We start from the raw sequence: 13,684 nt of genomic DNA on the forward strand, positions 1-13,684 counted from the left end.
TTGCCACCCCACGCAAGACACCAGACTTTCTAAGGTCATAGTTCATAAATATAGATAGATTAAACATACCTTATAAATGAACAAGTACGACAACCTTCACAGGTTTTCGTCTAAGCATTATACAATGGTAGTGAAAACACCTAAAAAAGCGCCAGAAAAACACAAGGATGAGGAAGTAGACAGACAAGAGTGCTCTGTCTACTTTCTCGTCCTTGTGTTTTTCTGGCGCTTTTTTAGGTGATTCTGAACCAACTGGCCCAAATTGCTACCTCAATGGTAGTGAAAGGCGTGGAAAAACTATTCGATATTCGAATCGAAAATATTCGGCCAAAACCACTATTCGCTTCGAACTCAAAATCCACTATTCACACAAGACTAATAATTTGCTATATGTGCAAGTGAAGCTACAAACCTGAGCGAGTCGTCTTGAACGATAATTGCACTGCACGAGCGCCCTTGCTTGGCAGGGACGCTGAAAGCCTGAGCTCGCCCTTGTATTTTTTCTTATTACGCTTGCACTTAAAGTGAAACAGGGCATTTCTGTAGGTAGGTGTTCCTCCGTTTTTATTTTTATCTTTGAGAGGCTGAACACTGAGGTGTATGCGAAATGGTAAGGGCCCCATTTCTGAGGCACTTGTATTTGCTCTTAAAGGGCAGCTCCGGCCAGAACTCAAAATGAAATAAATTACTGTAAGCACCTTGTAAGCATGGGGAGGGGCTTAGGGGCTGCAACTTCCACATTCTGCACCTAAATTGCGTCTGGCAACATAAGTATTGCTCAAAAAAAAAAAAAAAAAGTTTTTTCGTGGTAAACTTTTTTTTTTTGTAAATCTGTGTGTCCCTGTAGGAAATTTTTCTTTTTCGTTGCGGTGTTTCTTTATTGCAACGCTTCTTCGCAGGTGGAAGAGCAGAAGAGACTCATCGAGCTACAACGGCTACAGGCCATTACGATGGTCATGAACAAGGCAGGTCCGACGGCACCGGGCCCCTCCCAGACCTCCAAGACCAGCGACGCGTCTGGCATCCCGTTCCTGGACAGTTCCCTTCCTATGGACACGGGGCTGTCCTTCTTGAGCGGTGGCTCCGCCCCCACGGCGGGCTCTGGCCCCGCAGCGGGCTCCACCTCCTGCAGTCTGCCGTCGACCCTCCAGGAGCTGCTGAACAAAGTGAAGGCGCCGCCCCCCGCCCCGTCTTCCACAGTCGCTCCGCCCCCCGGCCCCGCCCCGAGCGTGGGGGCGCTGCTGGCGTCCGTCGCGGCAATCCCGTCTCCACCCCAGCAGCCGAGCGCCAAGAAGCCCATCGCGGAAGATCCAATCGTGAAGCACTTTGCGGGGGATGCCACTCCAGAGTCGGACTCCGAGGCCCTGGCAGCTGGAGAGACTCCGCCCCCGCCGGGGGAGAGCGTGGACGATGCAGTCGTTGCCGCCCTCGCAATCCCCGCAGGGGCCGCCGCAGTAACTTCGCGGTCTCCCGGGACCCCAACCAAGGACGAGTTGATCGTCGAAGAAGCTAGGCCGCAAGACCCGCGGCGACGAAAGGCCGCGGGAGCGGCCCCCACTCCGACTCCAGCGCCTGCGGTCCCCGTGGTCGTGCCGACGCCGCCCGTTCCCACTGCCGCTGCCGGCACCAGCGCAACCCCCGGTTCAACCGGCAGCAAGCTGGGCGCCAAGTCGGCGAGCGAACTAATGGAAATGGCGCGCAAACAGCTGGAGGAGATGGAAGGGGTGGCCATGGCACCCTCGATGCCCGTGGCGCCTCCCGCCCCGGCGCCCATGTTCGTGCAGCCGCCCCCCGCGGTCCCCGTGGCTCCGCCCATGATGGGAGCCCCGCCCCCCGGCATGTACGGGCCGCCCCCTCCGATGGACGGAGGCTTCGTACCGCCCCCTCCGCAGGGGATGGGATTCCCGCCCGAAGCCCAGTGGGGCCCTGCGGGAGGGCCGCCAGGGTACTGGAAGGGCCCGCCCCCTTCTGTCCCGCCCCCTCCCCCGCCCACCGGCTGGAATGGGGGCGGGAGGGGGGACTACAGGCAAAGGGGAGGAGACTGGAGAAGCGGGGGCGGGAGGCGGAGCCAGTGGGACCAGCGGCGCTGAAGAAATGGTGGCGTCGGGCTGGACGTTGAAGCGTGAAGGGTGCGCCGGTGCGCAGCGCACTCTACGAAGCGACCGATAGCAACATAAATCGGGAACGTGCTTCGTAGACGATGCAGTATCACCCGCTGCGCCAGTCGACAGCTGTGGCACCCGTTGTAAACGGCATTTTCATTGTTTATTTTTTTTTCTTTTCGAGAAATGTTTTTGGGTTTCTGGCCCGTCTTTAGTCAGCATGTCTTCTTCGTTTTGCTTTCGCCGATGTACAGAAGGAGCGTGGGGTATGTGTACATAGAGAGCCGGGGGAGAGCAGTCATAATCACTCGTCGTAGTCGCACTCTGCTTGCCCCCGTACCGCTCCCCCCTCGCTCCGCAGCAGTTTTGGAGATTTTCCAGAAGGGGGCCGTTTTACAGTGTACAGGGACATCTTCGGTCTGCAGCACCATTTTTTACCCCCTTTGAAAAAAAGCTTTTTTTTTTTTTTTTTGCCAGAAAGTTTCATCTTCATGCACTGTACATAGTCTGTTCTCCCAACCCATGCTTTTTAATGTAATAAATGCATGTTCACCTTGCATTATCATGCCAGTTTTAAAATGAAATAAAACAAAGGGTATAAGAAGGAATGTCAGGCTAGAATCTTGGATGCGGTTCTTTCAAGTCAAATCGCTCCTGTGGCCAAAGCTCTCGACGGGATTACCTATACTTGTTTTTACCTCGAGAACCGTAGTAAAAAAAAAGCCCGGCTCCTCGTGGGGCATTACTAATTTACCCCTTCATGGGGAGAACTAAATATATGTAGGTACATTTTAGATTAGATATATGTCAAGACATGTAAATTTTAAACTCCAAAAGTAATGCTTCTTTCTCCAACAACCCAATCTTGTAAGCACTACTTCACGCAACTTGTGAACAATGCGCAAAACTTTTTTTTTCTTGAGGTAAAAAGGAGTATGGATGCAATTGGCTCTTCAAACAAGGTTGGTAATGAAACGGTGAGAACTGTTTTTCTCGTTCTTCCATTCCATTAGAAGAACTATAACCTAAACAAAGGAAACCAAGCACGCTGCTTTCATCAGTTTATGAAAAAACAATTGAATATGTTTAATGGTGTAGCAGGCACCAAAAAAAACATGCATACAGCACTGGACTAGGCACCTACTCGTGGTCAAGTATATGTAAAGACTGAATTTTGAGTGGCAAATCTTCACCACCAGAGGGCAGTGCATGATGATACCTTTTAAGGGAATTTTTTGTGTGCAATGACCGTTGGCAAGATTTTGTTTTTGTTTGTTTTCTTGCACCATGGTATGAATGCTGCAGATCCTGCTTGTGATGACGAACTGTTGTAGCCAAGACTAAATAAAGGCAAGTAGATATCTCCCCCCTTTGGAGGATAAGCACCTACTCTTCACTAAGAATTTCTGTCTAAACCTATTTACAGAAGGGAAGAAAATCTACCGCAAATAAACACTCCCTACAGTCGTAGATGCAGTGTAGAACTTTCAATAAAACAAATGTATATATACATACACCCGTACACAGAGAGAGACAAACTATGGACTTGCATACACACAGAACTGGGACATTACTGAAATCCTTCGCAGGAATATCACAGTTGCAGACTGGCCAACACTAGTTTGCACGACTGCGCGCGGTTCAACCGCCACATTGCTAGGGGGAGAACCGAACAGCATAATGCTTTGGGCACTGCAAGCAAGTAGCTGCAATTGTGCACAATCCCAGTTTTCAAAGTTTCGGCAAGCCTTTGACTTAAAAAGAAAACGACGAACGGTTCCTCGAGTTTGGTGGACTGAACAGGCTTCAGACTTTGCCAAAACAGCAGAAACCAAATCTGGACGATGGAACACCCAAACATGTGAGGTTTTTGCACTTCCCACAAACGCCACTCAAAATGGGCGTGCCCTTTTAAATGTGTTTCCACACACCCAGCGTGGAGAAGTAAAAAGACAGAGAGCCACGTACATCTTTGATTCCAGCTCCTGTACGACGACGGGACGTGCGTCGACTCTGAATCCTCGACCGGCGCCCCGTTCGGACAGGATCAAGATCCCGTTTGACGCAACCAAACGGTACTAAAGCGCCGTCTGCTTCATCCCCTCCGACCGGTGCCATCGACACGGAACTGAAAAATGGTCACTGAAGTCGCCAACGGGGTGTGAACAGCAGGGAAAAGTTTCGGTTGTCCCGCCTCCAGTCTGAAGTTCCTGCCTTCCGCAAAGCTTCAAAGAACAGGCAGAAGGCACGGAGCATGCGTCGGAGGTGACGCCCCGCTGTTCTCGTTCCGTCGGTGACTAGAGGAAGACTCGAAGGGTCGGGAGTCGCAGCGGTCGAGCTTCCCCCGGTTTTGCGGAGGCCGGTGGCTCGCTTCAGTCTTCCTTGCTGGAGGAGTCCGTCGACCTGTGGCTGTTGGAGTTGGCCGACCGCTGCCGCCGGATCTCCTGCCGGAGCTGGGCCTGCTTCAGTCGGATCATGAGCGTTCCCGACGTCCACATCCATTGGCCCTGCGGGTAGACGTATTGCGAGTGGCGCAAACTTGGTTTTATTCCTTGTCCCACGCACAGTATCTGCTCTTTTTTTTTCTTTCCAGAAACTTCTAACCAAGACATTTTTGGGGTTTTAACACCACGCTATTCCTCTTTTTCTATTTTTTTTTTTTTTTTTTTTTTTTCGGAAGAGGACAGGTGCTTTGCCAGCTCAAGTTTAGAATTTCGGTACTCTGGAAACATTCGTGGGCTCCAGTCGTGCTTATAGGCCGCGAGTGCCGAACGAAAATTAATGCCTGGAGTGCCCATGAAAGCACTCAACCTTTTACAACTCAAATAGTGGGCTCGCATCAGAAAAAGATGTCGGGCACTTAATGTCCATGCAGCGCGCACTCCCCGGTGGGCTAGGAATAAAATGGTTGCGTCGACATTAAATAAGATCTTACCACCATGATGATGCAGTTGAGCAGTAGAGGGGCAGAGAAGACCAGCGAGATGAACATGCCCTGGCTGTCGAAGTACTGGTGGCTCGAGAACGAGCGCCAATGCTGCGCTGCCAACTCGTTCAGCGCCTCCGAAAAGTAGACGAGCAGCACTGCAGAAACGAGGTGCAGACACCTTTTAGTTGCTGTACCGAAGGTACCAACATCTCTGGGATCCCGGAAACAACTGGCACGGAACGAGCACAAAAATTAGTAGCATCTCCGTGGTAAGCACCTTTACACGCTGGATGTTTCCACATGGGGTCTTACAGCAATGGTCCGGGTCATATCTTTTTTTTTTTTTTTATGTAAAATCTATATGTGAAAGCCAAGTTATGGGAGGAGCATTCAGCTACATATGAATGTAATATCCCTTTCTTTTTTTGTTTTTCTGGAGGTACGGAACTTTGAAGCTTGAGGCATGGAGATTGCCAAAGTTTCACTACGGCATTTTGCGCAGCCGTTAATTTCATACGTAGCTTGCGCATAATAATAATCATGCTTCCTAGTTATTTTATGAAAGGTTTTCAACACGTATGCAAAATACTGAAAATTACAATAAAAAATTTCTGTGCCAAAAAAAAAAAAAAAAGCTACAAAACGTGTTGTAGAAACATTCACCAAATATTGATTAAAAAACAATTTCATATTAAAATGTATCAAAATAAGCATCTTTAAATGCATTTTACGAATATACAAAAAAAGATAAGCTTAGCTATTATTCTGGTAGTGTTATTAATACAGAGAAATGCAGTGATTGTTGTAAATATGGCAAAATTGCACGTTAGTAATAGAAAAAAATCTTTTATTTCTCTTAAACTCTCTCTGTCATCTGCAGTGTCTTGAAATAACTTTCAATGGCAAAACATTGACTAACATTTGATCTCCAAAAGAGAAAAACGACAACAAGCCTCCTCTCAATTTGAGCTAGCTTGTCTTCGTTATGGGGCTTTGACGCACAACGTCTGCTCCAAAAACATTTTCTAGAACCGACAAAGGCTCTACAGCAGTGCTGCTCTCTTGTAGGGTGTAGAAAGTCATGCTGTCCCTAGCTTAGCTTCATATTTTTGTTACATAGCATTTCCGCCTGAGAACCTTTCCCGCCCCCCCATTTCTTGGGCCTTTTGCATACAAAGAACGCTGTGGACGCCACTGCTGCCGACATTTGAGAACTTAATGTATGGCCCATTATTGTGAAACAAAGCTCGCGCACGAGGAACATCTGTCGCCGGAAAAACAAGGCTGGGGAAGTAGTATCTGGAAAGTCAGTATCTTGGCGTTCAACATTGTGCAACGGAAAACAGACCAGCTTGCCATTTCTAAGTATGATGCATACCGTACAATGGAATAGAGGCAGAGGTTGATAACTATACAAGGGTTCTGTTGTTGGGTGTTTTTATGACAATTCATACAATAATAGTCCAGGTCATATTTTGTATAGTTTCCCTTAATAGAGGCGCTCAGCTATATACACCTACAATACTTATACAGGGTGTCTCACTAAACGTGGGCCAAATTGTTCTTGTGAAAAGTATGCATCGCACAGGAAAAGGGTTGTAGTTTTGGTACGTGCCAAAGGGCAAATTCAGGAAAAGATAACACAGGCCACCATTGTATGATCTGACGTGGAAACAGCCTGTTGCCATCTGCACGCTTCCAAACGATGCGAGCCAAAAAGACTTTCAGTGGTGGTCTCAAACATTTAGAGCGAGTCTTGTTTTGGTCTAGTGGCTAATTTGAGCTGAAACAGCTAATAACGCCAATTTTTAATTTAATCATCCAAAATTGCCAGCATGGAAAATGCTCTTGCAGTAGCTTGTGGCACTGGGTTGCAGTATATGCTGCTAGGGCAAACCTTTATCTACTTTGTGTATTCGTTAAACTTCGAATGTTGAAGGACCTGAAATTCCAATGTAAATACAAGATGAGAAAAAGAAAATCCTTTGTAAACGAGATTATTTATTTTACACACTTTCAAGAAAATATCCAAAAGACTGAGTTTGGAAATATGCATGTGCTATATTGTGCTCCGTATCAAGAGTTCTCTTTAGTGCTGCAAAAGCCAAACGTGCAAGGGCTTCAGAAAATGCATATTATGCATGAGTGCTTCTGCAGACAAAGCATCTCGCATCCTCGTGTTCATGATACATTTTCACGTACACCTCTCGTGAAGTGGAGGCATTCTAAAATATATCGAGCTGCAGCATTAATTCTATCCAGATGCCCCTTAGACCCACCTCTGGTCTCTCCCTCACCTCTGTCTGAATGATACTTTAGCCTAAAAATGATTAAGGATTCCTGTTCGACAAATGCCCAAATGCTGCTTGTTGCCACTGCAATCATGTGACTGGTCAGAGTCATTTTTAAAGCAGCTTTTGGGGCAGTGAAAAAGCCAATTATGGAGCAGCCCAAAATAGTTTTCAGAGTGTAAGCGCCCAATTCATTTTCATTCATATCACTGCAAATATTAAGTTCACGTGTCGGCCTGTCCTATTAAAAGGCAACTTTGCCTTCTCACTTATGAGTGAGAAGGCAAAGTTCTGTCAGCATCAATGGCACCCCCCCCCCCCCCCCCAGCAGGAGCGATTCCCTCAAACAAGAGCTAGAAGAACCGGGCACTGTAACAAGATAACGGATGAGGGGCAGCACAAACTGCGGTGAATGGTTATTTTAGGTACGAAATCCCACTGAAATAATATTAAAATACAGTAATTTCAAACACCTAAATTTAAGTTTTCTTTAAGTTCTAGAGGTTGTAAAAAAACTGCAATTCTTAATTCAGATGAAAAACAAAGCATAAAAAATAAACCCACAGGAGAGTCCATGTAAACCTTTTTTGCAATACCGAAGTATCCTTGCCAAATCTCTAATTGAAAAAAGATGCCGCCACAGTCTATCGTATATAACAAGCCGAAGTTTTATTCAGAAATTGTGCCACGTCTCGCTTTGGAGGAGTGCTTTTTCTTTCGCACGCGGGTGCGCTGCAGAGAAGCAAGACATGCAAAATCGTCATGACTGTCACTTCACAGCAGTACATCGGTGCGCGGTGAGGAGCGTACTCAACTAAACTAACTAACGCCCACCAGAACAGACTAGGAACATGATAATTATTGCAAAACTTCCCGAGTACTGTCGGTGCTTGACGCAAAATCAAATCAAACAGTATGTTATTTGAGGCAATCATTGAAAGTTCGGAAAACGCACAAGCATATTGCAACTATTCTTCTGGGTAGTGAGGCCCAAGCTATTTACTTTCTGTATTATTAAAGTGAAATGAAGCTTTTGGGTGCAACATTGGCACAAATTCCTCACATTATGATCAAAAGTAGAAGGATGTAGCAGGGTAAGCCCTTTGCTGCAGTGTGGTACAAATGGCGCAGCAATCGCATCACTGCTACTGCTTTTCAGTTTCAACGTCCCATTTTCCACACAGCTCTTGTGACCCAGTCAATGAAGACACAATGATTGACGTGGGGAGAGAGTACGGTGTCACTTGAAACGTGACAATGACAGGAGCCACTCACGCGCAGTCACAAAGAGCCCAGCTTGAACATTGCCCCGGTCTCTTGTCAGTAGCGTCAGGCTCAGAATGGCAACATGAAACGTGATAAGCCCCATCAGCCAGGGCTCAGTCCAGTCCACCTGCAATTCGAATAATTTTTACGCTTCACTCTAAATTGGGTACATATATGCACACAGTCGCGTGTGTGTCATGTTTCCGTTTTCTCCGAGAAATCTTGGCATTGCAGAAAACTACAGGTATTCTTTATTGTCAGAGTGGTAGTCTAGTTTGTATTGTAACTTTTTTTTGTATGTGTGACTTGCTTGGGCTATTTTTGATCTGTTTATGGCACTTTTCTTTTGCTGTGTGTGAAACTTGTTTGCTATCTCTTGCTATTTTCATTCAGTTTTGTAACCGATACCCACAGTCCTGTAGTATTCTCCAAACAAATAAATGACATTAAGGTTGGCCTTATAGTTATTTCTCACAGGTTTTGTACACTCAATTTGTCAAGTCTTTTTTACTGTTCAAATTAAGTTTGAACAGTTTAATTTAAGTTTTGTATTTACTGCATCTCTCAGTAAAACTTAAGTTATTCCCTTTCTGATTTCAACCGCTGCGATTACTTAAAACCAAACTAAATGCAAAACTTAAAAAAAAAAAAAAAAGTGCATACATTCGATATTATGTTTCTTATCCGCTGAGCGCCTTTCCCAAATTTTAGTCTTTAGTTCAACTACTCAGATCTTCGTAATGCGATGCAAGAACTTCTTTCTATACTTGCCCGAAAACAGCGAGTTCAATAACAGTTGTGTTCACAACTGTCATGAAATGTGACGAATCCCAAGTATATTCAATGTGTCATGCCTTAAAGTTATGACTATCTAGCAATATATCAAGCATGTAGTAGATTATACAATGATGTCTCGTTAATATGGACAGTTCCATTCCCCTCCCCCCCCCCAAAAATTGTCCATGATTCGAGTTGTTCGTAATAATAAGACAAAATTCACAAATTTACCCAGTTCATCCCCAAAACCTTTGTCTACATAGCGAACTATCCAGATTAATGACATCCGCATTAATGAGACGTGACCATAACTTGATTCCCTATCTTTTCTGTGCTACATGCTGAAGCGTATGCTAAAACCATTCATTCTACCAAGATGGACTTATAGCAACTGTCCACTGGCGTTGAGCTTGAACGTTTTCCCAGCGAGCAGATACGTCCAGCAAACTGGAGGAGGAAGCTCGACCTAAGCGACCAGAGTATCAGTTTGCTTGCACACGCTCTCACAAGACACAGCTGACCCACGGGTCCAGCGTCAAGATAACACGGGGCCCAAAACAGCCCCTTTGCGTAATCAGAAGCAGGAGTGTGCCGAGATGTCGGCCAAGCATCATTCCTCATGTCTCAGCAGAAGCGTCCCCTACATCTCATTCTTATCCCCGTATATTTATATCCCTACATCGAAAGCTGCACGCGTTCTGAAAGTTTTCCTTCCTGAGAAGACCCACGCACGCCGTGTTGCTCAAGGAGAACAAGTCGCCTTCAGTCGGATAATGACTTCTGATCTCAGACAAGGCTTCCACTTTTCCTTGCAATCTTTTTTTTATGTATGTTACTTTTTAGTAATTACTATGGCTTTTTGCCTTGACCGGGCTTCTGTTTGTTCCATTTGAAATTACAAAAAAAGAGCAAAACGAAAAAAAAAAAAAAAATATGTTCGGCAGATGTATGGAAAAATGTAACAGCTGAATGTTTCGGTGCGCGACAGCAAGCTTGATTTTGCTTCACAGGCGGTGGGCGGACGAACAGAAAGGCAGCATGTGGTGCGGCTTCCGAAGCACAAATGGAAACGCAAAAAAAATATATATATATATATAAAAAAAAAGGATTTTTAGTTTGACATGGTTTACGAGCAGCCCGTTGGTGCAGCCTTCGTCTCTAAGCCAGCCACAAGTGAAAATACACCGATTTAGTGCGCGCTAAGAAGGATCGAGGAAAAATGAAACGCAGTACATCATCCTCCTGCTTTTACTCTTTGTTTTTACATTGGCTCATCGCGATTTCATAGTTTCCCCCGTAGCCTGTTCATTGGAGAAACGGTGACAGCACTATCAGAGAAAACTATCCAATCTCATCCAATGCACAAAGCCGTGAACGCAAAAAAAGTAAACACAATAATTCAGATAAGGTGGCACCCGCAGATTAGTGTCTAAATGGGCTGATATTCTAGAAAGATCGAATTTGAGTTGACGTAATTACTGGTGCCGGAGCGGTATGAATGCCTGTTCGTGCGGTGAACTCACATGAACCAGAATGTTGCCTATGTTCAAGGGGTCGGCGGGAGGTGCCATCGCGTCTGTCACTTTCTCGGCCATATGAAGCTTTGACACCGGTCTTGTTATCGAAACATCTTCAAATCTGCAATCGCGGCAGCTCAGTGAAACTGCAGCTCAAACCACATACACACACTCGAGCGACACCGAGTTCTCTGGGGCCAGGAGGGGGCTCAGCAATTCATAGTTTAATAGATTCCTGCCACTCCAAGTGTGGCAAGACTGTGCGCTGAGAGACAGTCAATAAAACAATTTGTACTACAATAATTTTTTTATAAATATTAAATATAGTAATGCTTCATAAATTATATATATATATATATATATATATATATATATATATATATATATATATATTGTGAGGAAGATAAAGGAGAAGTGTCGGCACGGGCGCGGGGGACGCGCCTGGTCGACCGAGGGAGATTTGGATCACACTCAACCGGCGGAACAGTTCCCTTTTGGCCATTCATTGCCATTGGAGTAATCTCATTAAACACCCTCACAAGTGGTGGAGGTGCTTAAGTTCCCCTACCTCTTCGTGGTCGGCCACCCCAAGGCGTGCTCTGGAGCTTCGAAGCGGGCGCACCACTACCGTCGCCATGCCAGACGAACAACGAACTGCACCAAGTGAACCCTCACGGCCGCCTCCCAACTATGTGAAAAACCGCCAGCGGGACCCTCCAACCTTCAGCGGCTCCCCCCCAGGCGACGTCGATGACTGGCTGAAACACTACGACCGCGTAAGCGCTCATAACCGTTGGGATGACTCCCATAAGCTGGCGAACGTAGTGTTCTTCCTAAAAGACACAGCCTTTCAGTGGTTTGACAACCACGAAGACGACATCAACTCATGGGATGGCTTCAAAACATCGTTTTCAGAAGCGTTCCGCAAGCCGGAGAGCCGCAAACAACAGGCAAAAGAAAAGCTATCACACCGCTTCCAAGCTGCAACCGAGACTTCCACAAGTTACATCGAAGACGTCCTTCGTCTCTGCCGACGAGTGGATGAGCAAATGTCTGAGGAGGATAAGATCCGACACCTATTTAAAGGTCTGTCCCAGGAACTCTTCTCTGTTGTAGCCCCGAAAACACCCGCGACCGTACAGCGACTCATATCAGAATGTAAAACGTATGAAGAAATGCAGAGCTCCCGGATCAACAAGGCGCCTTTCGAACGCCTTCCTCTCAATCAAGATCCTTCTCACCACATTAGAAACATGATCGACCCGGACCTCCCAGACGAACAACAGAAGGCGCTGACCCACCTACTAGGAACATACGAAACTTTGTTTGACTTCGAGAACCACACCCTTCCGACAACCTCCTTCGTACATCACACTATTGACACAGCTGACGCCCCTCCAGTAAAAAGTCGACCCTACAGGGTTTCCCCTGCAGAGCGTGCCGTCATACAACAACACGTCACAGATATGCTCCAAAAGAAAGTCATCGAACATTCGTCTAGCCCATGGTCTTCCCCTGTGGTCCTGGTCAAGAAACAAGACGGATCATGGCGATTCTGTGTAGATTATCGACGCCTCAACACTGTAACACGAAAGGACGCATATCCCCTGCCCCGAATCGACGACATGCTTGATGCTCTTCAAGGATCCTCCTTCTTTTCTTCCATGGACCTCAGAAGTGGCTACTGGCAAATACCTGTAGCCAACGACGACAAACCTAAAACCGCATTCATAACCCCTAGTGGCCTCTATCACTTCAATGTTATGCCCTTCGGACTTTGCAATGCCCCAGCCACATTCGAAAGAATGATGGACACCCTCCTTCGTGGTCTCACTTGGAATGTGTGCTTATGCTATCTTGACGACGTTGTTGTATTTTCGACGACATTCGACGAACACTTGCATCGGCTACGACAGGTTTTGGACTGCTTCACCAGAGCTACTTTGCAACTAAATTCAAGCAAGTGCGTATTTGGAGCGAAGCAAATCAAAATTCTTGGCCACCTCGTTAGTTCCGATGGAATACGTCCAGACCCTAGCAAGATCCAGGCTGTTTCTGACTTTCCCGAACCGAAGGGCCTTAAACAGGTTCGTGCTTTTCTCGGACTTTGTACCTATTTTCGACGATTCATTCCGGGATTTTCACATATTGCCGAACCTCTCAACATGCTGCTTCGCAGCAATGCTAAGTTTGAATGGAGCCCTTCCCAAGCCAGAGCCTTTCACTCTCTTAAGTCTGCGCTGACGTCTGTTCCTGTTCTTGGCCACTTCGTCCAGGGTGCCAGCACCGAGTTACGAACAGATGCAAGTGGGCACGGCCTTGGCGCAGTTCTTGCACAAAACGTCCACGGTAAAGAACACGTCGTCGCTTACGCAAGCCGTACCCTTACAAAAGCGGAACGCAACTATACTATCACAGAACGTGAATGCCTTGCGGTCGTGTGGGCGATCGCCAAATTTCGCCCCTACCTATATGGTATCCACTTCCGCATTGTCACTGACCATCATGCCCTCTGTTGGCTTACTACGCTTAAAGATCCATCAGGCCGTCTCGGACGTTGGTCGTTAAAGCTACAGGAACACGACTTTACTATCATCTATAAATCGGGCAAGCGACACCTAGACGCAGATGGGCTCTCACGATGTCCCCTCCCCGCTGTGTCTGCCCTTCAGCATCCCATACACCACCTAAACGCCACAGCCACCCTCAACCACGTCGACATCGCCGAGGCTCAACAGTCCGATCCGACATTAGAGCCCATCATCCGCTACTTAAAAGGTACGCTCCCCCACCCCGCTCGAC

General features: G+C 46.7%; 2 protein-coding genes across 2 annotated transcripts in view; one reads left to right on the forward strand and one right to left on the reverse strand.

Moving 5' to 3' along the window:
* Nucleotides 1–3,505, forward strand: part of LOC8025152 — a 42,491-nt gene extending 38,986 nt beyond the window's left edge. Inside the window, exon 24 of the mRNA XM_029968457.4 lies at nt 900–3,505. Within this exon, the coding sequence (XP_029824317.2) occupies nt 900–2,090 (1,191 nt within the window). The 3' untranslated portion in view covers nt 2,091–3,505. The remainder of the gene's footprint in view (nt 1–899) is intronic.
* On the reverse strand, nt 3,150–11,133 carry LOC8025158 (transmembrane protein 18). The gene is made up of 4 exons (XM_002408153.5): nt 10,889–11,133; nt 8,598–8,715; nt 5,038–5,186; nt 3,150–4,609 (listed from the first exon to the last, which is right to left on the reverse strand). Exons 1-4 carry the CDS (start codon nt 10,958–10,960, stop codon nt 4,475–4,477), a joined length of 474 nt encoding a protein of 157 aa, XP_002408197.2. The 5' UTR covers nt 10,961–11,133; the 3' UTR covers nt 3,150–4,474.
* Nucleotides 11,134–13,684: the final 2,551 nt, after the last annotated feature.

The sequence above is a fragment of the Ixodes scapularis genome, unplaced genomic scaffold, assembly GCF_016920785.2.
Source record: "Ixodes scapularis isolate PalLabHiFi unplaced genomic scaffold, ASM1692078v2 PGA_scaffold7__128_contigs__length_106722199, whole genome shotgun sequence".
Classification (NCBI taxonomy): Eukaryota; Metazoa; Arthropoda; class Arachnida; order Ixodida; family Ixodidae; genus Ixodes; species Ixodes scapularis.

What these genes read in the sequence shown, in the direction of transcription:
- LOC8025158 (XM_002408153.5), bottom strand. Translation starts at nt 10,960, where the DNA reads ATGGCCGAGAAAGTGACAGACGCGATGGCACCTCCCGCCGACCCCTTG. An exon ending in TGGGCTCTTTGTGACTGCGC is followed by an intron (nt 5,187 to 8,597) that starts GTGAGTGGCTCC and finishes TCGTTTCTGCAG; the next exon opens with TGCTGCTCGTCTACTTTTCG. An exon ending in TCAACTGCATCATCATGGTG is followed by an intron (nt 4,610 to 5,037) that starts GTAAGATCTTAT and finishes GTCTACCCGCAG; the next exon opens with GGCCAATGGATGTGGACGTC.